The sequence below is a fragment of the Anomaloglossus baeobatrachus genome, chromosome 11, assembly GCF_048569485.1.
Source record: "Anomaloglossus baeobatrachus isolate aAnoBae1 chromosome 11, aAnoBae1.hap1, whole genome shotgun sequence".
NCBI classification, from domain to species: Eukaryota; Metazoa; Chordata; class Amphibia; order Anura; family Aromobatidae; genus Anomaloglossus; species Anomaloglossus baeobatrachus.
The window spans coordinates 117,151,788-117,166,698 of NC_134363.1; the positions used below are offsets into that span (position 1 = coordinate 117,151,788).

General features: G+C 46.2%; 1 protein-coding gene across 2 annotated transcripts in view; it reads right to left on the bottom strand.

The window, feature by feature from the left end:
- Positions 1-8,941: 8,941 nt before the first annotated feature.
- The window catches only part of TRIM29 (tripartite motif containing 29), a 124,742-nt gene continuing 118,772 nt past the window's right edge, over positions 8,942-14,911 (bottom strand). For both annotated transcript variants that reach the window (XM_075328554.1, XM_075328553.1), the window contains one exon: positions 8,942-13,382. In XM_075328554.1, the coding sequence (XP_075184669.1) occupies positions 13,323-13,382 (60 nt within the window). In that variant the 3' untranslated portion in view covers positions 8,942-13,322. The remainder of the gene's footprint in view (positions 13,383-14,911) is intronic.

Below are 14,911 nucleotides of genomic sequence, written 5' to 3' on the forward strand. Positions count from 1 at the left end.
AAAAAAAAATTTTTTTCTTTTCACGGCTCAACGCTATAAACTTCTGTGAAGCCCCCAGGTGTTCAAAGTGCACATCAAACATCTAGAAAAATTATTTGAGGGCTCTAGTTTCCAAAATGGTGTCACTTGTGGGGGAGCTCCACCGTTTAGGCACCATAGGGGGTCTCCAAACGTGACATGGCGTCCGCTAATGATTCCAACCAATTTTGCTGTCAAATGGCGCTCCTTCTCTTCTGAGCCCCGCCATGCGCCCAAACAATTACTTTCCACCACATATGAGGTATCTGCGTACTCAGGAGAAAATGCACAATACATTTTATGGTGCATTTTTTCCTGATAGCCTTGTGAAAAAAAAAGCTACCTAGTTGAAGCAACCGTTTTGTGGTAAAAAAAAATTTTTTTCTTTTCACGGCTCAACGCTATAAACTTCTGTGAAGCCCCCAGGTGTTCAAAGTGCACATCAAACATCTAGAAAAATTATTTGAGGGCTCTAGTTTCCAAAATGGTGTCACTTGTGGGGGAGCTCCACTGTTTAGGCACCATAGGGGGTCTCCAAACGTGACATGGCGTCCGCTAATGATTCCAACCAATTTTGCTGTCAAATGGCGCTCCTTCTCTTCTGAGCCCCGCCATGCGCCCAAACAATTACTTTCCACCACATATGAGGTATCTGCGTACTCAGGAGAAAATGCACAATACATTTTATGGTGCATTTTTTCCTGATAGCCTTGTGAAAAAAAAAGCTACCTAGTTGAAGCAACCGTTTTGTGGTAAAAAAAATTTTTTTTCTTTTCACGGCTCAACGCTATAAACTTCTGTGAAGCCCCCAAGTGTTCAAAGTGCTCACCAAACATCTAGAAAAATTATTTGAGGGCTCTAGTTTCCAAAATGGGGTGACTTGTGGGGGAGCTCCATTGTTTAGGCACCTCAGGGGGTCTTCATACCCCACATGGCGTCCGCTAATGAGTGCAGCTAATTTTGCATTCAAAAATTCAAATGGCGCTCCTTGCCTTCCGAGCACTGCCGTGTGTCCAAAGATTTGATTTCCACCACATATGAGGTATCTGCGTATTCAGGAGAAAATGCACAATACATTTTATGGTGCATTTTTTCCTGTTACCCTTGTGAAAAAAAAGCTACCTAGTTGAAGCAACCGTTTTGTGGTAAAAAAAAATTTTTTTCTTTTCACGGCTCAACGCTATAAACTTATGTGAAGCCCCCAGGGGTTCAAAGTGCTCACCAAACATCTAGAAAAATTATTTGAGGGCTCTAGTTTCCAAAATGGGGTCACTTGTGGGGGAGCTCCATTGGTTAGGCACCTCAGGGGGTCTTCAAACCCGACATGGCGTCTGCTAATGAGTGCAGCTAATTTTGCGTTCAAAAATTCAAATGGCGCTCCTTCCCTTCCGAGCTCTGCCGTGCGCCCAAACAATTGATTTTTACCACATATGGGGTATCAGCGTACTCAGGAGAACATGCACAATAAATTGTATTGTGTACTTTCTCTTTTCTCCCTTGTAAAAATGAAAATTTTATGGCTAAAGTAACATTTTTGTGTTAAAAAGTAAAATTTTCATTTTTTCCTTCCACATTGCTTTGGTTCCTGTGAAGCACCTAAAGGGTTAATAAACTTATTGGATGTGGTTTTGAGCAGTGTGAGGGGTGTAGTTTTTAGAATGGGGTCACTTTTGGGTATTTTCTGTCACCTAGGCCTCTCAAAGTCACCTCAAATGTAATGTGGTCCCTAAAAAAATTATTTTGTAAATTTTGTTGGAAAAATGAGAATTTGCTGATGACCTTTGACCCCTTCTAACTTCCTAACGGAAAAAAAATTTGTTTCGAAAATTGCGCTGATGTAAAGTAGACAAGTGGGAAATGTTATTTAGTAACTATTTTGTGTGACATATCTCACAGATTTATGGGCATAAATTTTCAAAGTTTGAAAATTGCGAAATTTTCAAACTTTTCGCCAAATTTCCTAAATTTTCACAAATAAACGCAAAAAATATCGGCCTAAATTTACCACTGACATGAAGCACAATATGTCACGAAAAAACAATCTCAGAATCGCCAGGATCCGTTGAAGCGTTCCAGAGTTATAACCTGTCAAAGTGACACTGGTCAGAATTGCAAAAAATGGCCCGGTCATTAGGGTGTTTTAGTGGCCGGGGGTGAAGGGGTTAAAGGGAATCTGTCCCCAGGTTGTTGCTCCTCCATCTGAGAGCAGCATAATGTAGAGACAGAGACCCTGATTCCAGCGATGTGTCACTTACTGAGCTGTTTGCTGTCATTTTGATAAAATCAATGTTTTCTCCGCTGCAAATCTAGCAGTAAGGGTACAGTTCCACTTGCCTATGACTTGTGCAAGTCTCGCATCGGTATCACCCAGCACGGCCACACACTCTCTTGACAGGAGCAGGTCGACTGCATGTATTTCCATGTAGCTGAGGCGTTCGTGTCTGGAGAGCGTCAGGCCGTACCGGGTGATACCAATGCGAGACTCGCACAAGTCATAGGCAAGTCGAACTCCGGCCTTATACAGAGCTCAAAAATATGGTGGGCCACCTGGCAGCACTTCAAGTAATTCTCTAATCTACTGCTGATTAAACAATGATTTTATCAAAACTACATTAAATAGGCCAGTAAGTGATACATAGCTGGAATCAGGATCTCTGCCCCTACATTATGCTGCACTCAGATTAGGTGGCAAAAACCTGGTGACAGATTCCATTTAAGAGGTTGTTCACTACTTTAATATTAATGTCCTATCCTTTGGATAAGTCATCAATGTCTGATCGTCTGGGGTCCAACACTCCGCACCCATTGAAATCAACAGGAGGCTAATGAGCAGTACCCGTCCTCTATCAGTTGATGGGACAGATCTGGAACTGAGCATTTCTGGCTGCCTGCTGCTGCCACTGGGACCAAGAGCAGCTGATCGGCGGGGGTGCGAGGTGTCTGACTTCGGCCGATCAGACATTGATGACCTATCCTAAGGATGAGCCATCATTGTAAAAGTAGTGAACAACCTCTTTACTGACTGCAGAAAGAGTGTACGATAGCACAAACCAGGAAAATTGATAGAAAAAAATAAAATACACTTAATAACTGGGGTAATGAGTCCTACTGGGTCTCTGTCATGCACGGAGTAGAAGATGGCCGTATGTAACTGTCGCGGGCGGGGAGGAGGGTGTCGGCACACTACGCTCACCCCTTCTGCTCGGGTCCGGCGGCTGCTGCTCAGTGGTGGCTCGAGCGGTGGGCCGGATCCCGGGGGCTTCTCGAGTGGCACTCCTCGCCCGTGAGTGAAAGGGGTTTGTTGGGTGTGGGAAGTAGTTATTGTCCGTGACGCCACCCACGGTTGTGGTGATTTCACCACCGCTGCTCAGTATGGGGATCCCGGGGATGGTGATGCGGAGCAGCCAGGTGTTGCGTTGCCCCTCCGTGGGTAGGGGTTGGTGATCCCGGGGCCCGGTGATGGTGAGGGGGGTGCAAGGCCTGGTGGGCGCAGGGACGCGGGGGCAGCGCTGTGCCTTGCGGCACTGTGGTACTCACTCAGCCTGAGACGTTGACACAGTTTTTACGGTAAACCAAACGGCTGGATAGACGGTCCCACGGATGGCTGCACTTGCTCTCCAGTAGGTGACGGTGATGTCCCTCTTCCTTGCACCTATGTGTACTTGTTGGTTGCGATGGGTCCCCACCGGTAACCCGCTCCCCGGCTTCAAGCTGGACCGGAGGAGCTCTACTCTTTGCCCGCAGGCGCTGGCCCTAAGAAACTGGTGCCTTGGCGGTGGCGGTGTCTCTTCTACTCTGGTTGGGCTGTTGCCTTCAATCGGGACTTGGTTGTTGGGGGATCTACGTCCCCGTCACTGACGGATTTGGCAAATTATGGCGACTCCAAGCCTTGCCGGGGTCCGAGAGGCCCCTGCCCTGGTGCTGACTGTCCTTCGGAACACTGCTCCAGACCGCCGGGCACACAGCCTCCGGGGTCCTTCCAGGAACTTCCAAACGGTCCCCCTCCAGACAGTCACCGCCGTTGCTGACCTTGCTGACCTGGTCCTACACACAGCTGGACCCTTCAGGCTTTCTTTCTTTCCTGTCACCTCACTTGCTTTCCTCCTTTTCCACTTTTCTACTTTCACTTTCACTTACTTAGCTCATCTTAGCTGTTTACTCCTTCATGTCCCTCACTGGACTCTAACTGCCTGGTTTCTCCCGCCTCCAGAGCTGTGAACTCCTCGGTGGGCAAAGCCAACCGCCTGGCCCACCCCCTGGTGTGAATCATCAGCCTCTGGAGGAAGGCAACAAGGATTTCTGGTTAGCTTTGGTGTTCCTAACTGGGATGTAGGGTGTGGTGGTGTGTGACCTGGGTCCCCTGGCTTGCCCAGGGCGACACATTCCCCCTTAGCAAAATGCAGACCGTCCGCGGGCTGCCGTCCAACACCGGTTTTATTTTTCTGTAAAAGATAACATGGTTGAATAACATATGTACATTTTTAATAAATCTTCCCTTAACGGGAGGCACATTTCTTAAACGTTGCAAACGGTTTACGGTTACGGTTTCCGCTCTCTCCCACCCAAGCAACCTGGCCCTGATGCTGCCCCTAAAGCCCAGGCAGCACCCCTTGACCCACAGTCCAGCACAAGTTACCCGAGCGGGATCTGTCCTTCCCCTCCAGAGGGTAGCCACCGGTTCCTTTGGTGGCTGGGCCCCAGCCTGCTCTGCTCAGGGCCCTCCCTCCAACCTGCCTCTCCGGAGGCGGCATTGCGGAAAACGGTAACGGCAAACAACTTATTTACAAGCCACTTAACGTTTGTGGTTGCCCTGCAAGTTCACAGGCTTGTCCATGAGCAGTTCCTCATGCAAACCTTTTTAAACGGTCCCCGCAGGGACAACGGTGCCGGCTCCAGCCAGTTACACATCACGCAGACAATCAGGTAAAGTACTCGGTATCATCATTTTTCATTTTTCAAAACTTTTAAACAAACAAACAACATGGTGGTCCCAACGGGGACTGGACAACGGTGCTCCGCTGCCCTACTCCAGGCCTTCAGCTTCATCCGAGGGAGGGGGTGCAGGACTCACTCTGCTCTCCTGGCTGCCCCGCAGCTTCACATCCAGGGCAAACCACCCCCTCTCTCCACAGTGTCGGGTGTACCGAACAAGGTCTCCCGGCATTAGGTTGCGGCCGGGATGCTCCTCAGGCAGGTGGGCATTCACATCCCGCCGGGCTACAAACACTTCGGCCTCCAGGCCCGGCTCGTAGATGAACCGGTAGCCCCGGTGGACATCAAACCGCCTCACCTGCCCCTCGTACAACGGGCCCCGGACACGGAACGTGGCCTGGCGGAGATTTTCTTTTTCTCGGATAGCTCGGGCCACCAGCTCGGCCTTCTTCCGCTCCCTCTCGGCGATCTCCAGGCCCAGCGGTACCGGCTCCCTATCCCAATACGGCGCTGCCGCCAGCGCCGGCGCACGGGTCGGGCCCCGCGGGACATCCTGGACGTTGCCCACTGTCAGGAATCTGGGCGGCATGTCCCGCGGTGTCTTGGCCTTGGGCGCTGCCTTGCAGCAACAACCCGGCGCTACCTCAGCCGAGGTGTGGGGGATGGGCATAGGGGCTTTCCACTGCTGGGCCTTCGGCTCGGAGCGGGTCATTGGCTCCGGCTCGGGGGATTTTTCAGGGGATGCTTCCAGTTCAGCTTTCGGAATCTTCCACGGTAACACCTCCGGAGTGCCGCGGGCTCCGGCTACAGGTCGGCCCGCCTGGGCGGGGACGCTGGGTACTGCTACCGGTTGCGGTGGTAGCAGGCCTAGTGGCGGGGTCACGGCCTCCGGAACGGGTGGCGAGGGAGGCAGCGGGGGGAGAGGGCTTGGACCGGGCCCCACAGCCGCGATGACCGGCCCTTCAAGGGCACCGGGACGCAGGTCACTCACCCTCCCTTTCTCCGCCTCCTCCTCGCGTCTCCGCACGGTGGCTATAACGTCCGCCATGTCGGCCTCCCACTCCTCCATGAGGAGCTGCATCCTGACCTGCAGCCTTTGGTAGAGCTGCGCGGTTCGGATTTCCACCCACGCCGCGGTTCCAGGCGTGGGGGCTACGGTGTCGCGGGACGGCATCCACATGATGGCTTCTTCTTTACTTCCAGGAACGGTATGTTTGCAGAGTCCTGGCGTCCCTGCTTTTATAGCCGCAGCTACATGCGTCCAGCCGCCATCGCGTCCCCCTTAGCTCTTTCCGGCCCCTCCTCTCTCTGGGCGGGGTCTTGGCCTTCGCGCCTCTACTACTCGAGAAGACGCTCGAGCGGGAACTTTTCGCGCCAAAGATGGCGGCTTCTGGAATTTTTCTGCCGGATACCTCCGGCGGTAACAAGGCGCACCTCTACCAGACGGCAGAGCGGTAAGATCCTGTTCATGACGCCAAGTTGTCGCGGGTGGGGAGGAGGGTGTCGGCACACTACGCTCACCCCTTCTGCTCGGGTCCGGCGGCTGCTGCTCAGTGGTGGCTCGAGCGGTGGGCCGGATCCCGGGGGCTTCTCGAGCGGCACTCCTCGCCCGTGAGTGAAAGGGGTTTGTTGGGTGTGGGAAGTAGTTATTGTTCGTGACGCCACCCACGGTTGTGGTGATTTCACCACCGCTGCTCAGTATGGGGATCCCGGGGATGGTGATGCGGAGCAGCCAGGTGTTGCGTTGCCCCTCCGTGGGTAGGGGTTGGTGATCCCGGGGCCCGGTGATGGTGAGGGGGGTGCAAGGCCTGGTGGGCGCAGGGACGCGGGGGCAGCGCTGTGCCTTGCGGCACTGTGGTACTCACTCAGCCTGAGACGTTGACACAGTTTTTACGGTAAACCAAACGGCTGGATAGACGGTCCCACGGACGGCTGCACTTGCTCTCCAGTAGGTGACGGTGATGTCCCTCTTCCTTGCACCTATGTGTACTTGTTGGTTGCGATGGGTCCCCACCGGTAACCCACTCCCCGGCTTCAAGCTGGACCGGAGGAGCTCTACTCTTTGCCCGCAGGCGCTGGCCCTAAGAAACTGGTGCCTTGGCGGTGGCGGTGTCTCTTCTACTCTGGTTGGGCTGTTGCCTTCAATCGGGACTTGGTTGTTGGGGGATCTACGTCCCCGTCACTGATGGATTTGGGAAATTATGGCGACTCCAAGCCTTGCCGGGGTCCGAGAGGCCCCTGCCCTGGTGCTGACTGTCCTTCGGAACACTGCTCCAGACCGCCGGGCACACAGCCTCCGGGGTCCTTCCAGGAACTTCCAAACGGTCCCCCTCCAGACAGTCACCGCCGTTGCTGACCTTGCTGACCTGGTCCTACACACAGCTGGACCCTTCAGGCTTTCTTTCTTTCCTGTCACCTCACTTGCTTTCCTCCTTTTCCACTTTTCTACTTTCACTTTCACTTACTTAGCTCATCTTAGCTGTTTACTCCTTCATGTCCCTCACTGGACTCTAACTGCCTGGTTTCTCCCGCCTCCAGAGCTGTGAACTCCTCGGTGGGCGGAGCCAACCGCCTGGCCCACCCCCTGGTGTGAATCATCAGCCTCTGGAGGAAGGCAACAAGGATTTCTGGTTAGCTTTGGTGTTCCTAACTGGGATGTAGGGTGTGGTGGTGTGTGACCTGGGTCCCCTGGCTTGCCCAGGGCGACACATCACGTGTGACACACATGTTCAAACCGACGGGTGTCTGACACACTACAAAAACACCTCAAACAAAAAGTAACGAAAACTGGTGTCACAATACAATAGAGGTCCCTGCCACTAGGGAGAGAGGTGAGGGGGCAGCTCCTGAACTCACCTCCAACTGACTCCTGAGCTCCCTAGCATCCCTATACAGGTTCTTTCAACCTGTCGGTAAGCAGGATACCTTGGACCCTCAGCTGGCCCTAAACTCACCCTGCCTAGTGAGTAGGCCGACAAGTTCACTAGACTCACCACTACACTAATAAACATAGAGAGAAAGGAAAGAAAGACAGGGAGATAAACAGAAGGATACAAACACTAAACTTCACAGCAGCAGACAGACTCTAAAGTAGCAGATGGATGAGTACAGGACAAGTCCTCAGCAGCTCCTTCCACCAGGCTGGCCAGAGTAGAAAGAATTCTAACAGCAGAAGGGACTGCTGGGAAAGCTCCAGTATCTAAACCTAAAAGGGGTGGGCTCAAAGCAGCTACAGCTGATCTGCACTGCTATGAGCTGCTGGCAACAAAACTGACATTAACTCATGAGACGCCAAAGGAAAGGAGTTTAATTTAAGACCTCTTTCACACATCCGTCCAAAACACACACACATCCATGGTGTAGGTGCTTATGTGTGTGCGTATGTCCATGTGTGGGTTCACTGACAGCATGAATTTCTATACTCACCTGTTTATGGTGCTGCTGTCTCCGGCGCTGCTGTTAATTCTGGTTCCTCAGTGCAGTGAATATGCAGGAGCATAATGAGCGGGGGTCGGAAGCAAGTGATTGTAGCACTGAAGACAGCAGAGCTAGAGACAGGTGAGTAAAGATAATCATTTTATTTCAAAGACACGTGTTTTCGCCAGTACACGGTTCACATCAGTTTGCGATCCGTGTGACATCTGTGCTGCAGGAGAAAATCGGAGATGTCTACGTGTGAAGCACACAGACTCATGTATGCTCCCCACGGACATGCAGTCCATGTGAAAACTTGGACATTTGCGTAGACCCACTGGTTTTAATGGGTCTACGTGTGTACATGTCTCTGATGTGTGTGAAAACGGACAACATATGTACCGGAAACACGGACATGTGAAGGAGGCCTCAATGAGGAGTTTAGATGGAGATGGGAGGCTGTCACTAGTCTCAAAATAGCAGGGAGATGACGGTGATAGTCACCAGATCATTTTTTAATTGTTTTTTGTTGCCATTTATTTTGGTTATTTTGTACAAAATAATGAAATCAAGAAACTTTAGCATTTTTCAACAGTAGATCTTTAATGTCAAACATTTTTGCAAAATTGCATGTATTACAAAACACACTCAGAAAACAGAGAAGCAATATTTTCCGAACATTACATATTACTATAAACATACTATATAATGCAGCTTAATGTTAAAATGAAAGTCTGGTTACATTTTTTTTTTGTGATACGGACCCATACAGCCCACATAACATACAATGGTGCTTTATGTGACAGATAGGTATCAAGAATCTCTGGTATTTCGTTCCTAGGGATTTTATGCAGAAAACATCAGTGAACACAACATCTAAGCTGTGGTCATGAAACTCTGGCAGAGGTTTTCACACCCGAAAGTTCTCAGTCAAATGTCTGCATATATCGGCTCTAACTGTTGAGCAATAACTACTACCTATAGAGCACAGATAGGACATTGCTGCTGCTTAATTCAGAAATGAGAGCTCATAAATATCTCCAATACCTAGAAAACAAGGGGCAAAGATATGATATGTGGGCAATGTAGGATCAAAATACAAGAAAAATATTTCAACTGGAATTTCATTTTAAAGAGGACCAACCACCAGGATTTTCATATATGAACTAAAGCCAGTGCTATACCGGCACTATCATGCTGATTCTATACTTACCCTCAGTTTTTTGAGATCGGATGTATAGTTTCTGAAATATAGGCAATTAAAGATTGTGAAATGCACTGTTATTTGATTGATAGCAGCTACAGTATATCGTAGGTCGGGTTTTATTCCTGTCCGTGTCTGCCTGTCTGTCCTTCCTCCCCCTGTCTCTGTTATCACAGAGGGAAGAGTGAGGGAGAACAGACAGTGGGAGGAAGGACAGGCAGGCAGACAAGGGCGGAAATAACTAGCAAAACCCAACCCATCCATTAGATCAAATAACAGTGCATTTCCCAAACTTGCTTATATTTCAGATTGTATACATCTGATCTCACAACTAAAGGTATGTTTAGAATCAGCATGATAGTGCCAGTATAGCACTAGCTTTAGTTTATATATGGAAATCCTGCTGGTTGGTTCCCTTTAAATATAATTTTGCTACGCAATTACAAAATAATATATAGTTTACTGTGTATTGCTTTTAGTGTTTAGGTTGGAAACTTCCAGTGTAGTTTTCATCATGTTTTAGCCTTGTTACTATACCAGTATTGCAATGCCATAGGTTCTGAATTTTTTTTAGATTTCCCTTGGCGGTACACCTGAGAAAACATTAGATTGTACTTGTTTTTTCTACACAGAATATTTGTGTTTTTGTATTTTTCTAGAACTATTAGAAATATTCAAGTACATGGCCTACTTTGCTGTTAAGCTTAAAGGAATGGAAATAATGCCCTACATTACCACGTTCTTCCCTTTCTCTGACTTTCACCACCCATTAGAACATACTTTATATTCCTTCTAAAGTTTGTTCACTTTGCCTTAAGGTCATATGCAGTACAAACCATGACCAATAAAAGGGTGAAAAATCATCATTAATGTTCTATTACAACTAAAATATGACATTTCAATCTTTATTTTTTTCTTTTTGGTCAAACTATTATATTAAAATAGATCAGAACTTAGAACAAAAAAAGACTTTTACCTTTAATACTACATCAAAAACCTAATTAAAACAAAACAAAAATAGGACTATTTATTTATTAATTCTGGGATTAAAAAAGTTCATAGGATGACTATAAAACTATTATTAGCCAGAATCAGATATTAAGAAGTTTTATAGTAAGAAATAGTATATAAAACCAGGCTTAAATATGTTTTATACTACAGGTTATAGTCCACTTTTTCTATCAGCATTGATGGATGTATGGGGGGGGGTGCTAGAGCGCTTTAGATGGACTGGAAGGAAAATTGTAAAGTTCCATAGAAATAAAAATAAGTCTAGATTAGGTCGGATCTGTTATCAGATACGAAACACTAAACTTGTGTGTGACTCATAAGGATGCCTGGTGTCTAGATATTCTATGGCAGATTTTAGTATCTATATATCTCAAGTAATGATTTTTTTCAACAGGGGGCAAGTTGGAGCAGGGAACCTATGAGTCTTTCATGTATCCACCATACTATCACTTTTTTTTTCCAGGTAAAATTCTAAACAATCTTACTTAAAGGGAATCTGTCAGCAAGTTTTTGCTACCACATGTGAGAGCAGCATAATGTAGGCAAGGAGATTCTGAATCCAATGATGTATCACTTAGAGTACTAGGTGCAGCCGTTCTGACACAATGAAAGTATTTAGATTTAACCATATTGCAGAGCCCACACCAGGCTCTCAACAGAGATTGTACATTCACAGTGAGGTGTCAATTACAGGATGGGGTGTGCCAGATTGGTGTGTGTGTGTGTGTGTGTGTGTGTGTGTGTGTGTGTGCGTGTGTGACACATTGTAGTACCAGTAATGGTAATGACTTGGTGATGAAGACTTTAGTTTAAGTAAAGAATAGCACACAGCCTGATAAGAGAGGTGTGAGGATTATGATGAAGAATATGACATTGATATATATCAGTCAGCTGTCACTATGCATTCATTCACTCCCTACCCTGCTGCAAGGAATCCCCCAAATCTGGTAACCAAATGGCAAGGTGACAAAATCCAATAAAGACTAAGGAAGCCAGAGCAGCCCCCTGCTGTCAAGAATAATTTAGCTAAGGAAATGGGCTCACAACTACAAGTTTTACAAGCAGCATCATACAATACTGTAAGACTTTGAGGCCCCTGTGTAAGAGCTACAATATTGGGGAGCACGTCACTCACACAGATAGATTCACTGCACTCATAGATTGTGATGCAAAAAGTTTTCCAAATTTATTGAGGTGACTGTGAAGTCATTCCGACGTTTCGACCCCACCTGGGTCTTAGTCAAGAGTCGCTTCAAGATGGGTGCCTGGGATATGGAAATTTGAGTCGGGGTCGAAACGTCGGAATGACTTCACAGTCGCCTCAATAAATTTGGAAAACTTTTTGCATCACAATCTATGAGTGCAGTGAATTTATTTATTATCTTGGATTGGACCCATTTTTCACTTGCACCACCACCCACTTGTCAGAGTGCAGACCAATTTTTTTGATCTATACTCACACAGATAGGGCAGACATCTTTCCAGCAACCAGGTATAGTTGATCTTTGTTTTTTAACCTCTACAGTATGCTGTCCTCAGATTACATTTCTGATAGTTTCCATTTAAGTGAAAATTTCCAGGTGTCCACTGAGATATTCCTGAAAAATGTTGACCACCTTAATGAGATCATGTGGATAAGAAGCTTAAACCCTTTTATCTGCTGTCATCTTACATGCCCAGGAGCACATTGTGGCTTTTTGGGAAAATATCGGAACAAACAAGTTGCCCGTTTGAAGTTCTGCCTTACTGAATGCAAATATCTTATGGGAAGAAAATAAATCTTTTACCGTAATGTCACAAAAAAAAAATGTCTTCATTCCCACTGACCAATTCTAATTAGTCATCAATATTCTTAGAACAGACTGGGTAAAATTATATTGACACCATGCTGTATAATAGCCAAAAGCAACAGAAAACCCGCAGTGAAGAAAAATACCAAAGCTTATTTCATTGAAGGATGCAGGAGATAAATCTTGCATTAGCTCAAATTGATTTTCGAATTTCACAAAGCATCTGGAGGAAGAAAAAAAAAAGCAGAAGGGAATATCTTTTTAGCTGTGAAGATTACACTGCAAGGAAACTGTGAAAAATGGTGTCTGTGCGACCTGCGGAGCTTACATTGCTGTTTAATGGGTAGAACAGATAAACAGAGCGGGTGCTGTGCAGCTTAAAAAAGGGTATTTGGAGAGAAAACAAGTGGAATAAAGGGGTTAGGAAATGATGGATAATGTTTCATTAATTTAAAAGTTTGAGGTGAAGAAGCAGGGGAATATGTGTCAGATATACAGTAAGTGTACTGGCAATTGTAAAATGTGGAAAAACACTGTATAAACAAGGCAGCATTTTTTATATATATATATATATATATATATATATATATATATATATATATATATATATATACATATATATATATATATATCAGTATATACATCCACAGGACACCACAGACTTACAAGTTTCAGCACTTAGATATTTATCCTTTCTATATCAGCACTAAGGAGTTAAGTTGAGATGCGGAGCTAGAGACTCATCCAAGCCTTGACCCACCCAAGAATTCCAATACATGATTGTTGCCATCGGCAAGAAGAAAACCTGTTTTTTTCCCTCCCAGCCAAATCTAGTCACAACACATTCACTGCAACAGCAGTGGAAGAATTAAGCGGCGCTCCCCACCCTCCCTACTGACAAACAGCTTTGGTAAGTGAAAGAACAGCGTCTTGGCTTCCATGATCCCAGGGATTTATGGAGATTCAGTGCTTGGAGTATTTCCTTTATTCACATAGAATGGGCGTTGCTGGGTCTGTTGGAAGCAAACAAGCCGGAACATTAGTGACTTTAATCGTTTTGCGAGGTCTAATATAAAATTACAATCTGTAGCCGGGTTATTGAACATACATTATATATCATTAGAGGACAATGATTACACGTGGCAGGAAGTTTCCACCACAGATAGTGACACACATTTAACATGAATCCTGGAGGCTTCTCTATGTATAATATCTACATTCTGTTATGGATTTGGCCATGGATTTCACCCTATGGAATTACAAAGCATTAAATAGCGGGATAGCCAGTGAAATCTCCACAATAAGCATGTATCCATTTTGGGGATGATTTTTTCTGCCACGTGTGGAATATGAAAACACCATTCACTCTATTGCAGATTTGCAATTAACATTTGCCTGCCTGTTTTTTTAAAGAATGTTTTACCACAATGAAAAACTTATTTGTGATCCCGTGCTGTAATGTCTGTATACTTTTTTTCTTCCTCCCCGGCCCAGGAGCTGTGGTATGATCAGACCATGTCCCTGTACGGTCAGACACTGACATTACACAGTACATGGTAGGGACACTTATATAACATTATCTCAGCACAGGAGCTGTGGTATGGTCAGACCATGTCCCTGTACAGTCAGACACGGACATTACACAGTACATGGTAGGGACACATATATAACATTATCTCAGCACAGGAGCTGTGGTATGGTCAGACCATGTCCCTGTACGGTCAGACACGGCCATTACACAGTACATGGTAGGGACACATATATAACATTATCTCAGCACAGGAGCTGTGGTATGGTCAGACCATGTCCCTGTACAGTCAGACACGGACATTACACAGTACATGGTAGGGACACATATATAACATTATCTCAGCACAGGAGCTGTGGTATGGTCAGACCATGTCCCTGTATGGCCAGACACGGCCATTACACAGTACATGGTAGGGACACATATATAACACTATCTCAGCACAGGAGCTATGGTATGGTCAGACCATGTCCCTTTACGGTCAGACACGGCCATTACACAGTACATGGTAGGGACACATATATAACATTATCTCAGCACAGGGGACGTGGTATGATCAGACCATGTCCCTGTACTGTCAGACACAGCCATTACACAGTACATAGCAAGGACATATATAAGATTATCTCAGCACAGGAACATTTTATACAACATCCAATTGTGGAACTTATTATTATTCCAAGATCTATTCATTAATTTAAATGAACTTTGTTTCTGGGACAACCTCTTTAAATCTATTGAAAGACCACCCTATATAGAGGCTTTTATTCTTAAAAAAACTCCACCAACTTGACACTAATACAGGAAGGCTTTCACTCACTAATGATACTACTAAATAGATACTAATACAGGAAGATTCTTACTCTCTAATATCAGCAGAAAAAGCAGAGATTTATATTGCTAAAATCTAAATTATAGTAAGTACCCATACTCGCAATGAAAAATTGCAGCGTTTCGATACAATGCACTTTCCCTTCATCCAAAACGCTGCTTTGTATAGTAGAAGCACAGTTG